This window comes from Larimichthys crocea, chromosome XXIV (assembly GCF_000972845.2).
Source record: "Larimichthys crocea isolate SSNF chromosome XXIV, L_crocea_2.0, whole genome shotgun sequence".
NCBI classification, from domain to species: domain Eukaryota; kingdom Metazoa; phylum Chordata; class Actinopteri; family Sciaenidae; genus Larimichthys; species Larimichthys crocea.
In genome coordinates, this window is record NC_040034.1 from 19,127,129 (window position 1) to 19,148,889 (window position 21,761).

General features: G+C 41.5%; 1 protein-coding gene across 5 annotated transcripts in view; it reads right to left on the bottom strand.

The window, feature by feature from the left end:
• daam2 (dishevelled associated activator of morphogenesis 2) overlaps positions 1 to 21,761 on the bottom strand; it is an 89,828-nt gene that overhangs the window by 27,250 nt on the left and 40,817 nt on the right. For all 5 annotated transcript variants that reach the window (XM_010736392.3, XM_019254094.2, XM_019254092.2 and 2 more), the window contains 3 exons: positions 18,417 to 18,506; positions 10,726 to 10,800; positions 6,309 to 6,403 (listed from right to left, as the gene is read on the bottom strand). In XM_010736392.3, coding sequence (XP_010734694.2) covers positions 6,309 to 6,403; positions 10,726 to 10,800; positions 18,417 to 18,506 — 260 coding nt within the window. The remainder of the gene's footprint in view (positions 1 to 6,308; positions 6,404 to 10,725; positions 10,801 to 18,416; positions 18,507 to 21,761) is intronic.

Genomic DNA, 21,761 nt, shown 5'->3' on the forward strand with positions numbered 1-21,761 from the left:
TGACTAATCTGCTGTTAACAAAACCTTATAGTAAGCCTCCTCCTCCCCCATCTTTCATTTTCTCTCCAGCGAGCACTTGAATCAATGAATCCCATCTCCCCTGACTTTGGAGTCTCCTCTCGTCTTCTCCTACCCACTGACATTCACGCTCAACTGGTACCGTGCAGGCCTTTTTCTATTTTTTTAGTTTTTTTTTTTTTTTGGGATCAACCGCTGCATACTTGAAAAGCCGCTGGGGTTGCATTCAAGACAGCGAGAGCTCGACGACTGCTGCATACAATATGAGCTCAGGCAGAGCTGAACAATACCGAGGCAGAGCCAACCACGCACACACACACACACACACACACACACACACACACACACACACACACACACACACACACACACACACACACACACACACACACACACACACACACACGTACATTAAAGTTCTTCAGACAGACAAAAGAAAGAAGCGAGGATCATAACTTGGAATTTGATGAGACTAAACAAAAGTGACTGCAGAGTGGTGTGTGCCAAAGATGGTTAAACGTAGTGTTAAGTTCGCTGCTGGTTGAAATTTAAACAAAACCCTGAGAAACCATTTAGGATCATGTGATTTCCATTGACCGAAAATGTGTAAAACCCCTCAACCAGAGGCTGAAAATATTCTAAATGAGCAGGACAATGCAGAAAACTAATCCAGATGCTAAGATTTATATTCAGAAATTCACTCTAACCGACTTTTCGAGGTTTTTTAGCTTCACAGGCAAAACATTCTGCTTTTTTGAACTGTGGATGACCCGTGTCTGGCAGACAGTCGGTTTAGAGTTTATTCTTGCCTCCAAGCCTAACCATACAAACTTATCAAAGTGCAACATTTACACACACACACACAAGCAACAAGCAATCATGTGCTCACTACATCTCTCAATTATTCATGTTTGCACACACTTAATTAACATCCACTCACCTACGCTCAGGCAGAACACACACACACACACGCGGTCTTGCCCGACTATAAAAGGGCTTGAGTGTGGACAAGGGCCCAGGAGGTTCCTTAGAGGTTCTGTATTAAACTAGTTGACCGAGGTGTCTGCAGCCCTTGGAAGAGAAGTCATACGATATCACCGCGGCTCTCGCTCAAATAAATTTAACTTGATGTGAGGCCCAGCGGCGTATAACTGTGGTAAAATAAGCGCTGAACAAAGGGCAACACACATAAAGCTGACACACATACACACACATATAGTGATCACAATAAAACCCTTGGCCAAGGTGCACATCTGTGATGTGTATAGAATATCATGGCATGGAGGGAATGGCCACGATAGGTTTATCGTTCAATCTGCAAGGAGAAGTCTGTGGATGTGTGACTAAAGTACGCTATGTTTCCACAATGGCTTCTGTGACTTGTTTATTACGCCACAGGGTGGAAGTCAGGGGTAGAAGTAATGAATTACATTTACTCTTGTTGCTGAAACAAAGATGTTTTTTGTGTACTTGTAATTTATTTGAGTATTTAAAAAAAAATCTCAAGTAAAGGAAAGGAGCCAGATCAGCAGCTGCAGCAGAGAAGCTGCTGCTGGTGTGACCATGTCCGGATAGGAGACACTCAGGAGGCACTCAGCTGTATGCAAAATAATCATGTTCTACATATTATTATTCATTGGGGAGAGTCAGGACGGACGAGAGTTGTGGTTGTGCCTGGGCCGGGCTTAGCAGGCCATGGACAGCACAAAAAATAAACATTGCGATAAAATTAAGGGTGGCATCATTATGGGTTATGATTAAGATTACAAAGATCTTGATGTGCCACCCGTCAGGCGTGCTAAGTGACCCACATCAGCTCACATGTCTGTGTTTTCTGCCTTGATGATGCTTTATTCTGTGGCAGGTTATTTTATTCATATATGCATGCTGCAGCCTTCGCAGTGTCTTACTGTAGTTCCTGTTTGATTTTGCATGATGTTTTTCGGTTGGTGTGCACCCTGACATGTTAATGCCTTTATTTTGTAGCTTAAAGGAGTAGTTTTATTTGTTTACTCAGACTACGCATCAGAGATTTTTTTACTCCTATCCAAGTACATTTTTACATTGGAGAAACAACCAAACTAAATACAAACTTTTCTCCTCTTTGCAACTGTTTATTTTGTATGTGGTTTTAAGCAGGACGTATATAATTACATAAAAAGCAAAATGTAGTAGGGACCAAAGTAAGTGCAGACTACACAATGAGTCCCTCTCCTCACAGCACCTTTGTCCATCTCGCTATCCGTTTATTACCTTTCCAACACAAACCTCCCTCACCTGCAGACTCAGTCTCTTTACCTCTAACACTACTTGACCCTCATTTCTCTCCATTTTCCTCTTAAATGCTAAGTAACAAAGTGTGAGAAATCTGGAGAGAAGTAAAACATTGCTCCATCCAAGACTCTGTAAAGGTATGATGCTCCGCTCTCCCACTAATGTATTTGGTGATATATGAAAACAGATATAAAGTTCACTCTCTGTTAAGCGGAACCTTTGAGAGATCCGCCGGCAAAATGTTTTGAGGGATAATATTTGCATGTGGTGGTAGCGAATCATCCAAAGGGCTATTGACACAGGAGCGAGGGGGAACGGCTGCAGTCGACTCAAGTCAATATTCTTGCTGGAAGAGATTTCCAGAAACAATGTCCAGAGAGGCGTCTTGGGAAGCATTGTGATGCTCTACTGACATGAGCATGGGACTTCAGTGCATTCTGGGCCAGAGTGGCCTCAGTGACCTCCAGGAAAGATTCATTTCCTGTCCTCCTGCATCTCTGTTCATCACAGGAATGACAGTGTCAACGTCTTGAATACAAGAATGCACACACAGTATGCTCATCAGCACAGACATGCTGTAAACATCAGTGCAGATGTGAAGAGGAGTCAAGAGGTCAGCAATGCTTCTAAGTACACTTAATGGTGTAGTTAAAATACCACAGGAGAGAGTAAATATTTAAATATTTGGAAGCTACATTAATGCCAAACGGTACAGATTTCATTTGGCTACACGGACGGCTGTAGCAGTGTGTGTTCACGCATTGGCCTCCACAACCCACTTGAGTTGAGATTCAGCTTTATGTGAGTAAACACACAACCCCAGCAGGATGGTTCAAGCTCCATTTGACTAGCTGGTAAACACAGCAATAACTACTGGCAGAGAAAATGAGATAAGCTGTAAATAAATGAGGGAAATTCAGCCAATTCTCTAAATGTCTCCGTTTTATGGCTGTTTATAATTGATGGAATTTATATTTGAAAAACATCTGGGCCATTACATTGGTTTAATGATTATAACTATTAAAACCATTTCTGGTAAACAGAGACTTAAGTACAGCATCACCTGCCTCCTGTTGGAGGCCATGTCTGATACAGTCCAGCTGCTCTGTAATGAAGCACTGTGATTGACCTTTTAGTTTTATCAACCTTGTTGTCACCCTGTCTGCTTGAATTCACATTTCCTACATTACCCACAGCAATGCTGACTGATGACTTAGGCAGGGTACTAGACAAGTCGCCAGTTCATCACAGGGTCACAAAAATGTCTTGGTTTAAGCGCTGATTCCTGCAGCACTCGGGAATAGTTGACTCATGCATTACTACGTTTATCTGCAGAGGACAATAATACTGAAGATCATCGAGACGGTATTCACCAGACTCATCATTCAAATCGTTTAACCAAGCAGCTGAAGAAAACTGAGATTCTAGTAGCTGAATTACACGCTGGTCCACAGAACCAAATGATACTTTTGGAAGCAAATGAGGCTGCATGAAAATGTTTACTACTGCTGTTGGTACAAGTACAAAGTTGTCTCCTAAATTTCATAGCAGCTAGGGGTACTCCAAGGTACAACACCAAAAAACTGTTCTGAGTCAGTGTTTTTTTGGGACTTTTGCTTTGAGAGCGGTGAGAGTGAACCAAAACAGTGAATTTTAGGGTCAAACAGCGAAACTATAAGCAACCTTTGCTTTCTTCTTCTTTTCTTGAGAAACACTGAATATTTTTTTACTCATGATGTACCAAACAAACCAAACCAAAAAAGGTTGCATACCACTACTTATCAGTTTGAAATACTTAACCCAAAGAAAAGATTTCCAATTACAAGGGTAAGGACAGCAGGCTGTTAATATCACATTCCATAAACAGTAACACAGAGCAGAACACAGGACCTGAACATGTCACCTTGTCATTTCAATGGCCCGTAATCAGCCCGTAAGTGAAAGTAACAACAGTGGGTGGCTTGCTGACAATGTGCTGCTTTTGTGCACTCTGCCTGGCACCCCGCATGCCCACCATGTGTTTGGGTCCTGTGGCCCTGCGGAGCGGGCTGAGAGCACAAGGGCACCTCTTCACAAGCAGGCCCAGCTGCCTCTACGAAATGCCAGGGAGAAGGAGGAGGAAGGGGGGAGAGGAGGCCATTTCAGGCGATCATCCAAAGGCAGGCATAAATCAAAAGAAGAATACAGACAGACACCGCCATGTCTTACAAAATGCTGCCATAAAGACGCAGAGATGCAGTATATTAACACACACACACACACACGGGGACAGAGAGGCGATACATAAAGGGGATGTTTAGGTGAAACCCATGGCCACATCAAACCACGCAGTTTCCCCAGAGATCTAAGCTGTAAAGCACAAAGTCTTTTTTTTTTTTTTTTTGCCTTAGACACCCATTTGTCACTCAGGCTAGACTTGGTGGGACATTAACACACTGCCCAGGTTTTCCCTGAACACCCATATTCTGTGGGACACACCTGCTACCCACATCGTTGCTACGGTACTTAAAAACATCTGTGTGCTAATGAGCAATAACTCACTCTGTGAACAACATGGGTGCAGGTGCATTACTGAACAGTGGTGATTGAGTCATTACAGCCGCTTTGGATGAGATAAATTAAGCGCACTTGAATAGAACACAAGGAGTTAACGAGCGTGAGAGAAACAGAGTGTGAAAAACCTGCAACACAGTGCAAAAAGAGACAATATTGACATGAATTAGTTATTCCCACTATCACTATCTTTTGATCGTGTACAGTATTTATAGCTTGAACTATCCTGAATGCATTATGCAACAAGTTGCTCCAGAGCAAGGAAATATTCATAACTCTGCCTCATTAAAATCCAGAGAGTTTTTTTTTCTTTGAAACACTTAATTTAAAGAGTTACAGCAATATGAGCAATGTGCAGTCAAATGAAGAAATGTGGTCCCTGTATGTAATTATTCAGTGTACGTTCTTACTGAAGTTTCAGCACTCTATGACTCACCGGGGTTACCAATACAGTAATGTTGTGACATGTTTTGACAAGACATTATTCAACTAATTGTAGTTTTCTTTCCAGGAAAGCCTGAAATAGTCTTTTTTTAAAAGATATAGAGTAGTTACACTAGGTGCATGTGCCACATTTTGTAGTCCCCCATCTGGAATCAAAGATTTTAGTGATAAATCACATATAATGAGTGTATACCCAAATTTTCTGCCTCATTTATATACAACTCAAGGGGACAACAAAATCTAAAATCCTTAATTTATTCAGGCAAAAAAAATAAAAGATTCTTAAAAACAAATGTATGGCTTGTTTTGAGAGCATTCTTGTCAAAATCAGATGGTTCAGTGAGTTTGCAAGTGAGTAAGAGTGCTCAGCCTCAACTTCACAGGAAATGTAACGTTTTACTTTGGCAGAAAAACAATCCTGTGATATGTCTGGACTCTAGAAGCTGCCTAGTAACTTGTTCCAAGTTATATTGGTTTGGATGCTCATGCATGCTCAGATACAACCATGCATACACACACTTGGCCTACAAACACACACAACCCAGACGTGACCCAGACACTAAGGCTGCTCTTGGTTTTTGCCACTCTGCACATTAGGTCTGTCACTCCATAGCTCCCCTCGAGAAAACTCAACACCCCCACTTTGGTCCAGACCACTGCATCACACAACTGGCACAGGCTGATGGACAGCTTTAAAGGAGCTGCTGATGGAGAATGGGAGGTGGTTTATATTAGTCGGCCGTCTCAAGTCTTTGAATGTTACTTTGTGGTGATGAGTGAGGGCTAACAGCTGCTCATTGTCATGTCAGGGGGAGTAAAAATAGGACTGTGGATCTTAAAATAATATTAATTGGGCGACTATCAAATTTGAATTAGTCTTATTTTTTTTATTTCAGCTGTAATCTTGTCATGACAGGAGACAGACTTTAATATGTCAACAAGTCAAATAAGGAACTTGAAGGAGAACCGACCAACACGGAGCTCTGTCACGGTTTAGTTAGACGGAGAGCTTCACTTACCTCATTGGCTGAGTTCGAAGTGCCGTCTTCAGATCTTCCACCACCTTGTTCCTCATTTCCATTTCCTCCTCATCAAAGGCAAAGAGGGCCTGCATCTATAGAAATGATAAGAAATAAAATGATAATTTAGTGGAAACAGCTAAATAATATTACTGTTTTTTGGCTTCATAGAATGTGCAATTTGGCAAAAAAAAAAAAAAAAAAAATCTGCATTTATCACTTTTAATTAAGAGCTTTTCATTGTTTCTACTGGTTAACACACGACTGTTAATCTTAATTTGGCAGCAACGGTACATATTTCCACCTCTTTACAAATAAATGCGCTTGTTTCAGTTAGTCCCAGCTTCACAGATAATCACAGCCTCATTAGTAGGCTAATGTTTTGCACAGCAGATCATGTGTACCCCCCTTCCAATGAGATTTTCCTTTTTAAAGAACTGTTTGAAGCCGTACAACATGCCAAAATAAGTCATGCAGGCAATTAGCTCCAATCAAGCTTACAACAAATGATAAAAAAAACAATTAGACTGGTGGTGGTGTTAATGCATTTCTGTATCACTTAAAGCCTCCCCTCAGCAACATCAAAGAGCTGCTGTGCTCCCATTAGTCAGGGCCACAAGGCTTCTGTTTAGCCTCTCCAGGCTTTTTCCATGGCAGCTCACTGCCAAGTGCTAAGGTTCAAACAGTGTCTGTTTCAGCAGTGGAGTAAGCTAGTCACAGTGACTGCCCATTAATTTGCCTGAAAAAATATTAGCTCAAAATGCGACCCTGCTTTCCAATCTGTAAACCCTTAAAAAGGAATGCAGGTCAAAGATGGGTGCAAATATTCCTGGCAACATTGTGGACCAACCCACATTGAGAGCTGAAGCCGGACCCTATGTTTGACTACCCAACAAGAGCTCTGTTCTGTCCGGTGTTTGAGAGTGTTTAATCTAGAAACAGTGCAGTCAAAACATCCATCGTGATGACTTAGCCTCAAGTCCAGATGGTTCATGGACCCTGTGCCAAGAACTAAAGGCTCTGGCTCCTGTTTCTCTAAACGAATATGTTCATAGTCAATGGGAAGTTGGACACAACAAGTGTTGGGGGGAGAGTGAATGATTTGGTCGTGCTGTGAGCCAGTTCACCATGTCAATGAGTCTAGCCAAATGGCTCCTTCCTACATCTGCTATTTGTAAGCTCCCTCGAACCTGTGGCCAACAAGCACATAAGGATACTATTATAGCCAGTTGGTAAACCAGCAGAGGGTACTTCCCTAAATCCTTATTATGGGAAGTGCCCCCCAGAGCCAGAACTATGCCTTCGAGCTAGTCGTCAGTGCGCTGTTAACTCAGTGAGTGATGAGTGCAGCTCATCAAAACCTTAATTTGGACCATGTGGGTCACTGATGCACTGAGTATTTGTTCAATACAAATGAAAGGAAACAACATTATTTTAACTAAGACAGTCATGCAGAGTCGGAGACACAACACCTAATTAAACTAACAAAATGCTAGCTGAAAACTAGATTTTATCACATTGTTCCCACGTGGATAAAAACTAACGAATGGAACTGAGTGGAATGCAAAAGAAAATGTGTGCAAATGACGGGACGTGGGTACATATTATAGACTAGAGATTTTTTAAACTAGAGATTTTTAAGTACATCAAGTTAAAGATGATAAAACTACAGTTCAAGTGAGTGACAGTTTTTTAAGCCATCACATATATCCAACCCCACAGCTACGTAATGTAATGTCCAAAAAATATAAAGCTGTGTTTGTATTTGTTAAGTTTTAGTGAAGCACTAATAAAGGATGCAGTGTTAGTTTAACATAAAACACAGAAAACAGATAGGACATACACTACTTTACTTTGTGGCCAAAACACTGACATCATTGTAACATTGGAGCAACACTATCATTCATTTGGAGTTACTGTATGTTTCTGGCCTCCTCACAAATGTATGGCAAATATTCATTCTTCTTTTAGCTCGATTTTTTTGTCTCTTCACATCGGCATTGCATGCTTTCATGTCTTGTGGTTAGAGAATCTGCAAACTTGCAATAGCTTAGCTCAGCGTCTTTCTTCACATCATTGACATAAAAGCCTCCATCTTTGATCTCCTTCTCTGTCTATCTGCAGAAAGCTCTACACTCACTCAACACTTTAGCTTGGACACAGCGAGGCTACAGAAACTCTTGTCAGAGTCACAAGGACAAGTGAATCATCACTCTGTAGCCAATGAACAACCTCAGGCCTCTGACATGGTTTTATGAATGAACATCAAGACGCTGGTTGTACAATAATCTCTCCGGGCGGCGAAGCGAAAATGAGCTCATCCAATAACTCAGCTACTGTGGAAGGGCTGCCCCTGGTGAGCTCACCTCAGAGCCAAGACATGAAGTCATGTACAAGTTTTAAAATGTGCTCCTGTCAAGATGCTGTCTGGGGCACGGTGGTGGAGAAAATGGAAGACTGATAGCGGGAGTGAAAAATGATTCAGAAAGGGGAGGAAATTGGTCAGGTTATGGTGAATAAGGGAGACTCTGCTAAAGTGGAGCCTGAACAAGAGGTTGCTTGTGCAAAAATGGGCACGGAGACAGCAAAAATATCTTTCTCTACAAATGATTTCATCTATGCATTTTTTTTATCTTCTTTATGTATGCAAAGCACATTCAGCCATTGATGTGATATAATTTTATTTGCTTACAGTCTGAATAAATTTGTTTTAAATAGTTTCATTGAAAGAAGTTTTCCCCCAGTATTGCATAACACTTTCTAAAAAATGTCTGGAACAAGTGAAACCACTGGAAGAAATGAAAATATCATTACACAGGCACAATTTTACACTTGTTTTATGATATCAAGACATTTAAAAGACTCTATATACTGTAGACTACCTACGGATAGACTCAGTTTGCAGTAGATATAGTAAAAAAGAAAGACTAAAGCTACAGCACCTCTGAGACCACTTTGTCCCACTGTGAAACTACGATCAGCTGAAGCTCAATATCAGAAAAACCAGAGAGCTGATGATGGACTACCAGAGGAACATCCGGGGAGAGGAAGTAAAGAGGGTGGACTCACACCTGGGTCCAAAATCAATAAAAAACTAGCCTGGACTCACAACACAACACTGATGCTCTCTTCAGGAAGAGGCAGAGTCACATCTTTTAGTGCGTTCAACTGGATCATGCAGATCTTCTACAACTCTGTAGTAGCCAGTATAACCTCCCACACACACAATTTGAAAATATTGGATCAAAAACCAGTGAAAAGAGAAGTCATTAAAGTTATACATTTCTCATTTATAAAATTGATTTGAGTCTATTTACTTCCCATTATTTATTTTTTACTTTCTCTGTTTATCTACACTTTTTCTGTGCTGTTGCTGCTGCTGTAACAACCACATTTCCCCTCAGGGGGAAAAGCCTTTAAGAGAATGACAGTAAAATTGTTTCTCCAGACTTCAACACTAAGCTCAGGTACCGGTGAACCATCCAGAAGTAGCTCATTCTCGTCCCTTGAGTGGAGCCAATAAACAAAAACAGCTGTAAAAATAGCAACCTTCAACATGGGTTGTTGCTACAGGCGTGTTTGCCAGAAAAACAAACAACATGGCAATAAACATATTAAATACCATTATGTTTTGGCTCTATGTTTGTGGTGATCAGCGTAAGTTATGGTCGAGCAGTTTATCTGATCCATAGCCTGGAAAGACTTGTAAATGTACAAAGTGTTGGTCTTCTTGGCTAGATAAAGAAAAAAAAAATAGTGGAATGTTGAAAAAGAGGCTCCCTCTTCACCGATGACTTGCTAGTCTCTAAATTTCATGCTTACATGTCGTCCTTAAAGAGCCCGCTTTAAATTGTCAAGTTTTATGATCTCCAAACATTCAGGAGCCAACTTGTCGTCCACATAAGGACTAGAGTCAGAGGTCGCTGACAGAGACTGGTCAGTGACCGGATCTACAATCAAATAATACAACTCACGTCACAGTAGTAATCTCTGAGATGAAGCTGAGATCATGACAGGAGACAGTTTTGTGATGTTATCATGCTGCTTTTATTGGCAGCAATACTGGCTAGATTTAATGAATATTGTCATCCTGGCTTCACTTTGTGTCTTTGACAGTCGTTCCCACTGACTGAACTGCTGAGTGTCTAAATGGCCTGTTTGTCATCACAGCATGTGTGAATGCTGGGGTCACAGCGAAAGAATGTGGTCATGCGAATATAACAAGCAGTCAGCAGGGAGGCGATAAAAAGTGAGCCAAGAGGGTCTGAGAAAGATTGACCGAGTGAACAGTGACCTCTCAGCTGTGGTGGTGGTCAGATACTCGAAATAAGTTAATTACATTTTAATAGTAAAATTCAAGTTGGCAGGGAATGTTCATTCATCTGAAGGTTTCGACAATGAAATGTGTTTGACTTACAGCAGCCATGGAGTTGATGCGGTCAATGTAGTAGTCGGGCCAGCTGGTTGCCAGCTTGTTGGGGTCCTCCTGCTCCTGTGAATGGGCACAAAGACAGAATCACTTTCAAAGCACTTAAAAAATGTTACAATTTAATTCTGATAATTGAAGCGCAATATCACATTTCAGTCTGGGAAAAGATCTGTCTCAACCCATTATCACTCTGGTATAGTAAAAAAATAAAAATAAAAAATAAATAAAAAAAGCTCTGGCTTGTTTGTATTTCTTTAAACCATGTTCACACTAACATCACATTCATCTTAGGGCGGCGCTATGCCCAAGATGCAGCAGCGGTACTCTTTCAAAATAATGTTGTGGGGGAAATTTGTCTAAGTTTGTACCGTTAGGGACCAGGGTAGGGTTAGTGTAACTTGTCATTTTCAGTATATAGGATGCTAGCTCAGACGGTTGTTGTTGTTGTTTTATGTAGCGATGGAGACTTTAAAAACAGTAACAGAATGGTAAGTTCATACCAAAGTTTCCATGAAACTTTCCAGGAATATTTATGCTACTCAAAACATAACTTCTCATGTTTATGGCGACGCTTTAATGTTTCCACTAGAGGAACCATCAGGCCAAATATCCAAATCTATTGAAAGAGACTGCTGCAAAATTTACAGAAAATATCCATGCTCTATAAAACATTTTTTTTCATTTTGCAAACATTTCTGCTCATGTCAACAGCTTGACGACACTTCGTGAAATCAGTATGTTATCTGCTCTTCCAAAAACAAACAAAGCATGACTACTGTACTAGTAGGGCTTTGTTTGTTTCACACTGTGTAATACATTATTTCCATTCTATTTCAGTCTACTAGTATCATCCCTCCACTTTCTACCTTAGTTGCATGTTTCAACATCCACATGAAGACTTAATGGATCAGGCAGTCCAGCCCACAATAACTGGGTCACAACATGTCAGAGTATTCACTTGCCTTAGCTTTTATCACGTGAAGACAGAGAGAGAGCGAGAAAGAGAGAGATAGAGAGAAAGAAAAAACTGCCTTGAGGAACGAAATGCACTCCACAATAGTTTTCAAATAGCTCTGTCTGAGATCAATTTGTCCGGGCCAATCCGAGGAAGCGTGATGCCACGAGCAACTCAAGGCACAGGGGAAAATAAAGACCATGTTCCTCATTCACATCTGGTCTTGTTTAGCCCGGGCTTAGAGCAGTGGTGGAGCGCTGTTGTTGTTCTTGTTACTGTGTGCACGTCAGCGAAAGTTGGAAACTTACAGTAAGCTACAGTAATGCAAAATTGGATAGTTCTGCGTCGCGAGATAAGAGTTGGAGAAAGTTACTTCTAAATCACAACATGTCAAAAATGTTAATTCTGATTCAAAATTTGAGAGGATATCTCGTCAGCTAATATCATTACATGTAAGACCACAATAAGAAAAATAATAAAACATTCCATGGCAGTGCATCTGCTGAGAATAATAAGTGTGGTATAAAAGTTACTCTCCACCAACAGATTATTTATGGAGATTGTCAACATAAGGTAACAGTTTACTTTAAGCCTTGTCCCAAACAAGCCGAAAATTACAGTATTTTACAGTACAGATCACCAGCTCTCTTTGAGTTACTTCTTGATATAGAAAAATCAATATTTTATGCCAATCCCTTCATATCTAAAATGTTCGCTCAGTGGCCCTACACAGCTAAAAGCAAATAACCTTTTCTGTTGATTAAACCAGACAAACGGTCTTCTGGGACCAGCCTGAGTTGACTGTCCCCGACATAAAATCCTCTTATTATCTCCAGTAACCCAATGAACTTCAAGCCTGGACTCAAAGATGAGCTGATCCACTGATTTCAATCAGCTTTTTGGGTTTTAGAATATAAGGTTGGTCAGTGTGGATTTCAGTCCTCGTAATGACCACTGTTTCTGATCTACAGCACTCTGTGCCAGCATTTGAACCCAAGCTAAAAAGCTAAACTAAGACAAAAACAATAGAACTCACTGTACTACTCAGTTTGTGCTTACGAGTTGGCGGTCGTTCCCACTATATTGCTGAAAAGTTTGGAACGCGATGCCAGACAGATTCTGACGCTGAGATTAACAACTTAACTGCCTCTCTCTGGCCCTTCAGCTGAATTACAACCGCCACCACGCCCTCAAAAACATGTCGAGTCCAATGCAACATTTACTCTGGCAGTTTCACGAGCCGGAGTAAAGTACTGTAATTTTCGGCTTGTTTGGAACAAGGCTTGTTTTGGGGGTCCTAATCAAACCAGACCATACACTTCCTGAATATTTGGCCCTTTTAATGAAATTTCTAAAATCTGAAGTGGGGTGTTTGCTTTCATGTGTGTTGCTTTCCTGATCAAACCATTTTGGGAGTTAATCACAGTTGATTGACTCATGATAAAATGCCAGACTCCAAAGATTAAAACTGGTTACAAATATAAAGTGCAAATAGCAGGATTTCGATATGAATGGAGAGAGGTTTGCCTGAATCTGGACATGTTTGCACTACACACATATTATACATATATACACATACACACACTGAGTGCTTTTCTGTTCACAGTCCTCATCTGGGTGAAAACGTTCCAGTCGCGTGCTCCGCTGCGACAGTTTAGGGTCAACTTCTTCATTTTATTACAGCAATTACACAGTTACACTACGCTGTGCATTCCTCACGTCTGGTGACATTAAATGTGATTTACGATCCAAGTTGGAGCAAAGGAGAACAGGAATCCCCAGCAGTGTATCAGGTATATTTCTGTAAGGTGTTCCTCTTGTTACAACAATCTGCTGAGGGATATATTGTTTCTCTGAAGACCTAAATACCTGACTAAAGCCAGAATTCAAGACTATTTCCCTGTGTTTGGCAGACTAATGCATTTGCAGAGGCACCTGTTGAAGAACTAGATGAAATTACATATTTTAGCCCCCCTGCTGTCATGTGACAAGCCATCTTAGAGTTTTCACAACTCCTAAAAGGTTTCATTGACGTTGATAATTGAGCTCACAGACTGTATGAAACCTATACACCTATACATTTCAAGTCCAGGTTTCAGGAACAACGGGGGAGTGGAAAGTTAAACTCAAAGCACTGTGAGGTGTCATGGGAGGTTGCTACTGTTTGCTTGTCCAGAATGTACGCTCACTTTTAAATGATGAGCAAGAGCACGAGAGGATGGACATAATAGGAGGGCTAGAAAGGAAATGCTGCAAGCTGCTGCCCTGATTCAAGGTCTCTGCTAACTTCAACACGTGCTTGGTCTTGGTCGTGTTGTACACATGCACACCCATATTAGAATACACAACAAAGATCAGACAACAGTATCAGCCAACTTGGCCCAGTCGGTTTTCCAACTGTTACAGCTAGCGTCTAGGTTCTGACTAGTCCAAGTGACATGCTAACATGTTTTACACGAGGGCTCCAGATTATATAGCAATTGTAGTGTTCGTCGGGCGCCTCACGCTCTGTTCCCATGTGCTCAGAGAGGCCCGGGGGGACCATGGCTGTAATGTGGGGGCTCTCAGGAGCCCTCCAAAAACGATGACAGCACAGTACTGAATGAAACAAACAAAAGGAGGGAGCTGCAAAAAAAAAATAATAATAAAAAGAAGAAAAAGTGCAGTTAGAAGATAATGTATTTAGCAAGAAACAAAAAAAAGTGCACTAAATTCTTCACACTGTTATCCCTGCCCAGCGCACTACAGAAAGTAGCACATGCATTATCCAGTCATTTCAATTAGCACTTTGTTGCAGCAAGACACTGGAATGCATTATCTGTCATATAAGTCAATATTTTTTTCCGTTCTCTCTCCTCCAGCTGTCACCACAATATGTTCCCTTCTGTGCAACGAGGGGGATTGTCTGACATTCCAGAGAGCCAATCTCTCTGCGGGGAATATTTATCTATGGAAGCCGGGATATAAAGTCTCACCTAGAGAGACAGGAAATGGACAGGATATTGAATTCTGGATGATTATGTAACTCTTGCAGTCTGTTACAGGTAGCTAACATTACACACGTTTTAGCACATGCTCAAGCAGGAATCTTTGCTCTGGGTCACATTAGTTCAAGCGATGGGGATAAAACACACATGGCTTATCATTTCATATTGAAGCTGCGGTCACAGTAGGAGAGGCTAATGTGTGGGTGCATGTGGTATTATCAGGCAGTGCACGTTAGGCATGCTAATAGAATTCCACTTGCAGCATTGGATGGGGATGGTTGGGTGATTTTGGACAACAAAACTGATATTATACAGGAAAATTCTCTCTTCAGGGAAATTTAGGACAGTAGATAATGAAGCAGTGCAAGTTTTGTCAGTGTTTTGACACTGATTAAAGGCCATGTTGTGTGATCATGGGCCGAAAAACATAATGTGTGTGTGTGTGTGTAGGTGTGTATGTGTGTGTTAGTATCATGTCAGTGCAGCGATACTAATGGGAGTCAGGAGACTCTGTTTGGCTCCCAGCACTGAACGATTATCGGGAGCTATTAGATGTTACATCGTGTTCTCTACCTGGGGGCTGCTGGACACGAGTCATGCTTGCAAAAACAAGTGTAAGCACTCACACAAACACACAGACACGCAAGAACCCTTACTCACAGGCAGGAATACAATACATAATACAGACTTACTCATGCCATCTCTGTTTCACTTGTGCAGTATATATGTACAGTTATCCCTTCGTTCTCATGCTCCTAAAGTCCACTAACCCCCCCACCACCAGATAGACACCCAACACCCCTGGCAGTGGCTTACTGGGTGGCTGAGATCAGAGTTGCAGATATGATTGGCTTAAAGCCCGAAGGCCTCTACAAGATATTCGAGTTAGTCATGGTACACAGGGAGCATATTTACACTAATTCTCTTACATCACTGCTCACTGGTATTGAGTAAACATTGTAAGAGGGCCAGTGTCTGGAAAAACAAACTAAAACTGCTTTTTGAAAACAAAAATACTAAATTGGATTTTTGATGTTGGGGGTGTAAATGATGCAGCTTAAGTAGAGCGGTAGTTTTTGTTCATGTCATTCATTCATGAGCATTTAACTCATCTGTTGCATCATGAATATTTTCACATTAACAATAAATCAAATTATTCTGTGTAATGTGAAAAGTAACTCTTGTTGTGACAATTAAACACAGATATTTGTCATCGAACTCAGCAGTCAGCAGCTCTATGGAGCTCTTTCAGCCTCTTTTTGCTGATTGTTGGCTCAGCAGGAACATTTAATGCTTCTCTATCAGCAAACGGGCTCCGATGAAACCACACAGCAATGAACTGTAGCCAGACTAAAGAAAATTAAGTCTTCTAAACTGAGAAGAAATTCTACAACTAGCAGCAAAAGAAGGAGATAAGACTTGAGGAAGACCAAACCAGTGATAAAATGAGAGTGGATGTTGGACTTATCCGGCCAAAAACCCAACACTTCTGTCTACGTATGTAGCCGAACTCGTTAACCATAAAATCTTTAAAAGGATACTGGTTTCTGCATCTGTCAACTTATATTCTGATGCTGAATGGCTAAAAGTTTAATTATGGTGATGGTTTCTAAGCTTATTTGGAGATGCAGGGAAGTAATTTAAGGAAAGACAAACTGAACACATCTTTACAGTTCTAGTGAACCCTATGAAAGCTTGTGAATTTAAGTGTTTTAGTGGTTTTATTAGTCTAAGAACTGAGTAAACTTTCTCAACCCACAAAGACACATTTAGCTCTTAAGTTTAACATAAAACTCATTAAATTTGGAATATGTGGTTTTTCCACTGGAGAGCGAAGCGATGGAACCAGCAAAGCTTGAGTGGTTTGGGGTAAATGTGTTGGCCAGTTTGTTTTGCAGGTGAACAAAGTTAGTTTGTCCCTTTGTTGTACCCTCATTGGCTCCCTCAAAGTGTTATCTAACCACAACAACTGGAGCCGTCGCTTGGCTGGTGGAAACAAGGGAACCAGTGTTTGCCGCTGAGGGAAATTCTGCTGTCCTCTGCGCTCCATTCAAATCACAGTCATGCTGTAATTCTCAGGAACACAGGGCACTACTGTGTGGCGTATGTGTGTGTGGGTTATGTCTGAATAACCTGCAAGCGTGCATTTTCCTGCATATATATGGTTGTTCATGTCAGTGTGGGTTTCTGCAAGCGGGGACAGTATTCATGCCTTCCTGCCTGCATATTCACACACAGACATGCAGGTTATTATACGATATTGCACGCCAGTTGTTTTTTTCCTCACTCTCCATTACGCCGCCTCTATCCATGAATGAGGGGTTTGTTTGGTTTTTCCTCCAGCTTTCCGCTGTGCACTGTTACCCCGGTTTTGCTCTCCGTTTCCTGGCTTCGACACGCGGCTGGGTTTTTTTTCACCTTAGCCTCACAGAGGAAATAATTTCTGACTGGGAGCGATTGGGGGAGGAACGACAAACTAATATATCCTACCTCTGAACCCGGCCTAGGCGCACACTACAAACCGTTTTGGTTCCAACAGGCCCGGGGTGTTGCCAAAACTTTGTTTCCACTACCTTCTGCTGCAGTACAAAGGGTTCTCATAAACGTCTGTGGTTGCTTCAGTGAGATATTCAATAACTGATATTGACATTTTACTGAACTTGCAACTTTTATGTGGGTTCACATGTGCAAATGTGCATTCTGCCAACAATCCAATCCCCTTTAATACTATGCGATGTATTCAAAGGGCATAGCATACTGCGAGTTATCATAATGTATTAGAAGAAAGGTTATATCCTCCTCTTGTATTATTTTTAATAGTATTGCATTTCATTGTAAACTGTTGTGGTGCTCCAGCTTCCATCCTCGCCTTGACATCCCTCTAAATACACCACAATTCCACTGCTCATCTTTTTCCTAGTAACCCAATACTGGCACAAATGCAAGTACAAACTTTTACACACGCAGGTGCGTGTGCGCACACACTCACACACATGGCGGTGTGTGTTTACTCCTTTTTAAAAAGGTTGTCAGGGCCTATCATATCAGTTAAGTTGAGCCTGCATGCCTCGGAAAGAGAAAAGGAGGAGGTTCGATGCTCACCCTGCTTCCAGCGCAAAAATCTTCAGCCAAAAAACAAATCAGCAAAGAGACACAGGGGAGAATTTATGACTATTTATTCAATTTGCTATTGAGTGAGAGAGTCCTTTTTTGTCCTTTTTTCTCCAAGCACAATGTCATTTCCTGGTGGATATTTGAGACATGCCGGAGAGTATGAAGAGAATGAGAGATGTTTTGGCGAAGAGAAAGGGGTGAAAGAGAGGGCTAACCAGAATGTTCTAGTGCTTCCATGGTATGTTGACAATTCTTAAGCAGCACAAGGAAATTACTTGCTCCAACGTGGGGAGGGAGATTTTGGAGATTGAAGGTCTTCAAACAGGCGCTCTGCATGCATTTGTGTACTTTGTGCGCACTTATAACACTGCATGTACTCCTGCCTCCAAAATAAATTACATGCAATATGTAGCTGGCCTAACATTTGCATATGTTTATGTCAATGCAGAAATGAGAAGCTGGCAAGGTGGATTCAAAATTCCAGTAAAAAGCTACCCTTCACTAACAGTCATTGCTGACAGTTTAGCTCTAAACTGTGGCTTCAGGCAGGGAGTCAAAATAAGAGCCAGCCAGAGATTGAAGCTGATGTACAGTAAAGTAAAGTATGGCAGAGAACAACTCACCTTCTTTTTGCTGCAGTAGATCTGCCATTTCTTCTCGTCGGGCAAAGCGAACATGGCCTCCCTGTTCTTATCCGTCAGGTCCAATTCATCCTGCGACAAGAAAAGAGGCTGTTTTATCTGCACGTTGTGTTCATTTTTAAATCAGAAAAACAATACATGACAAACAAACATGATTAAGCAGCATTTAATAAGTAATGGCCAGTCCCTCAGGACACACTCCCTGCTGTTTTGCTGTCGCTATACTGTTATGAGGATAGAGCAAAACATTTTAGCAGTGGCAGCAGGTCACTGGGTAGGTCGAGTTCAAACACTGACATTTGATTGTCCAACCTTTCCCACTGCCTGACGGAGAGCTGGTCTCCGTAGACTACAGAGGAGTGTTTTAATATTCACCCTGCTGCTCTGCTCAATTCTTCAGCTTGGTACAAGGAGCCTCCTGCACCTTTTGAAATGCATATGAGACCAGGAAATGAGTCTCTGTGTGCCAGGGAGGAAAAGTAAAGTCTTGGAAAAGAGAAGTGGATAAATTAGGGTTGTGTGGAGAGAGAAAGGGAGGAGAGAGTCAGGAGACAGAAAGAGAAAGAGTCTATGTTGTTCTGGAAATGGCTAAGTACAAAAAAAAAAAGGAAAAATAATAGAGCAGAGGATGAGATGCTGTAGCGCATGGGGCTTAATGCTCAAGCTCAAAGTAATCTCATCATAATGGTTCTGCTACCATGATGTCACCCAGAAGTGCCGGGGCCTCCGGGGGCCCCCCAGAGTGAAGATGGCTACCGGTGCCAGGGGTGGGGCCCCTCAAAGCCAGGCAGTAGATTCACAGGGTTTGTTTTCATCCATTCAGCTGGACGGGGTGGGCTGAGGTGGCCCACATTCCAAGTATCCGACACTATGAAGAATGACATCATCTCTCACCCGGTCCTTTCATGGGATAACCAGCAGCAGCATTATTGTGGCTTTGGCAAAAAAAAGAAAAAATCTGAAGAGTGTGAACTTCAAGGGGGTCTAATACAGATAGAAACCACAAAGAAGCTTTAGAATCTCTGGTCAAAGTGGTTTTTCATCTCAGCAGCATGAATTCAGTGATTAATTGTGACTCACACACAGAGCTGATCATCCAGGGCCTATTACCAGTTGCAATAAATGCATGCTGCTGTGATTCGTGAGCCCGAATGCACTTGAATGACATGCAGAAAACTAGCCATCTTGCGGTGGCTTAAACAGCTAACCTCTGACTCTCTGTCCTTTAATCTTTACAGTTTTCAGCTTTGGGTTGGACCGCAAACATCTCTCTACATCCCCAGGCTTAAAAAATCTGAGGCCGAACTCATCTCTGGCCGGTCGCCTGGTCGCCTGGTCAAAGCCCTGCTGTCCAAGCTGCTGCTGTTTGGAGGGGCTGATACTGGGAACTGGTGGAGAAATCAGTGAGACCCCTGGATTTGAACCAAATTGGAGCTGAGCCTCCCAGCTGATCTCTTTGCTCCATCTTCCTCTCTCCATCTCCCCCCTTGCTACTTGCCAGGCCTCCCAATTCAGGGTCTTATATGGTGGGGAGTTACATGAGAGCAAGATGTATGTCAGCAATGAACAGGAGGATTTAGGTGTCTGAGACAGGTTCAATGGTTTAGGAGGGCTATCCCTAAATTTTAAGAATTCCATTTAGAAATAGATTACTTTTACATTAAATTTAAAATGTATGGATAGAATAGTCAAAGTCAAAGTGATGTACTGTATGGTAGCAAGAACAGGAAAGGAGTAGCAGATTAGAGAAAAGACATTAAGTTGAACATGAGGACTTCGGGTGGGTGGAGGAATGTTTATTCCATGCCAGCCAGAGGATTCTTCATTTTCCACTTAAGCAATATCCCAACATTTTCTTCCACCTCCACGCCCCCATGGCATCAAAACTTGCTCCAATACCACATCCGCATCGCGCTGCCTCTCATCATGACCCTAGCAACACCCATAAAACACCCAGCTGCTCTCTCAAATCTTCCAAAACAAAACCGAACCACTTTCCACTTTGCTGTGTAAAACCTTCTCTTGATGTGCCCCCGTCCTCCTTCGCCAGCACACTCCAGTGGGGGATTCACATAAACCAAAGCTAATATTGTTACACCTGCTGCTCAAGAGGAGAAAAAATACACACCTAAGGTCTCAGAACGGTTTCTTTCATATTTCTTCCAGAACTGGACAATTGAATAATGTTACAAATTAAAAAAGGGTGTTGCGTTTCTAACATGGCATGTCATGTTGGCTGTACAGTAGACTGACTGACCTGCCCTGTCATTCAATTTCCTGTTTCTAAAGACTTGGTGGGCTTCTCAAATGTGCTGAGAAGATTACAGTAGTACAGAAGATTTGGTAGAGAAAGAAAGAACAAATGAAAACATCTTGAATACTAAAACAAATCTGCTTGATTGACACATTGTGAAAGAATTCGACTTTGTGTCATCAACTAGTGGTTAAATGGTAAGTCTAGCATCAAATATAATTCTGTATGTGAAGCTCAACTAGTTATACATTTACACTACATCATGAAGGTGGATCCACCATCAATTTTACTCAAAGATATAGTTTAGGTAGAACACTTACTTCCTTTGCAAGAATGAAATGAGAAAATGTATCTCTGTCTGTGTGGTTAAATGGTAAATGTGCCACATTTTATGTGGATATCCAGTCAATGTTGATGGTAAATGTAGTGAATTTAAGCAAGTTCTCCCTGCTCATGAGTAGGAATGTGCATTTGTGGATAGCAGATAGGAATGGTAACCATTTAAAATCACGTTTTTTAGGTTGTATACCCCAAACCCAAAATGTCAAGTTACTGTATCTGGCCTGTCTGCTTGTGCAGAAAGCAGTTGCCAGGTTGGGTGATTATTTATGATTATTAAGCTATGTTAGCTGCTTGCTAATCAAAGTTACACAACGTTACCACTTCTTTTTCACGTGTAGCTTTATCATAACCTTTAAGCTCCAAGCTGAAATAGTCTGTCGTTCTTCCTTGACACCAACTACATCGCTGTCACAAATCACAAATGACAGCGCTGGTGACAGAAGAACAGATTGTACAGCTATTTCTTGGTCAATATAGCATACACCGAGAAATGTATTGCTTCAATTGATTTACCATCAACACTGATTGGAAAGCCACATAAAGCGCAGCGAATTGTCCCTGGAGTAAGTAAGTAATAACATTAGCCAAGCTCAAAGTCTAGAGGCAGCTGATTCACCCCTAAACAAACCAGATACAATGAAGTAAATATCAAACAGAGTAAGTGCACTTCCCATTCCTGTAAAAAACATTTCAGAGAAGGAATCACGTATAGATCTTTGAGCTGAAAGTGA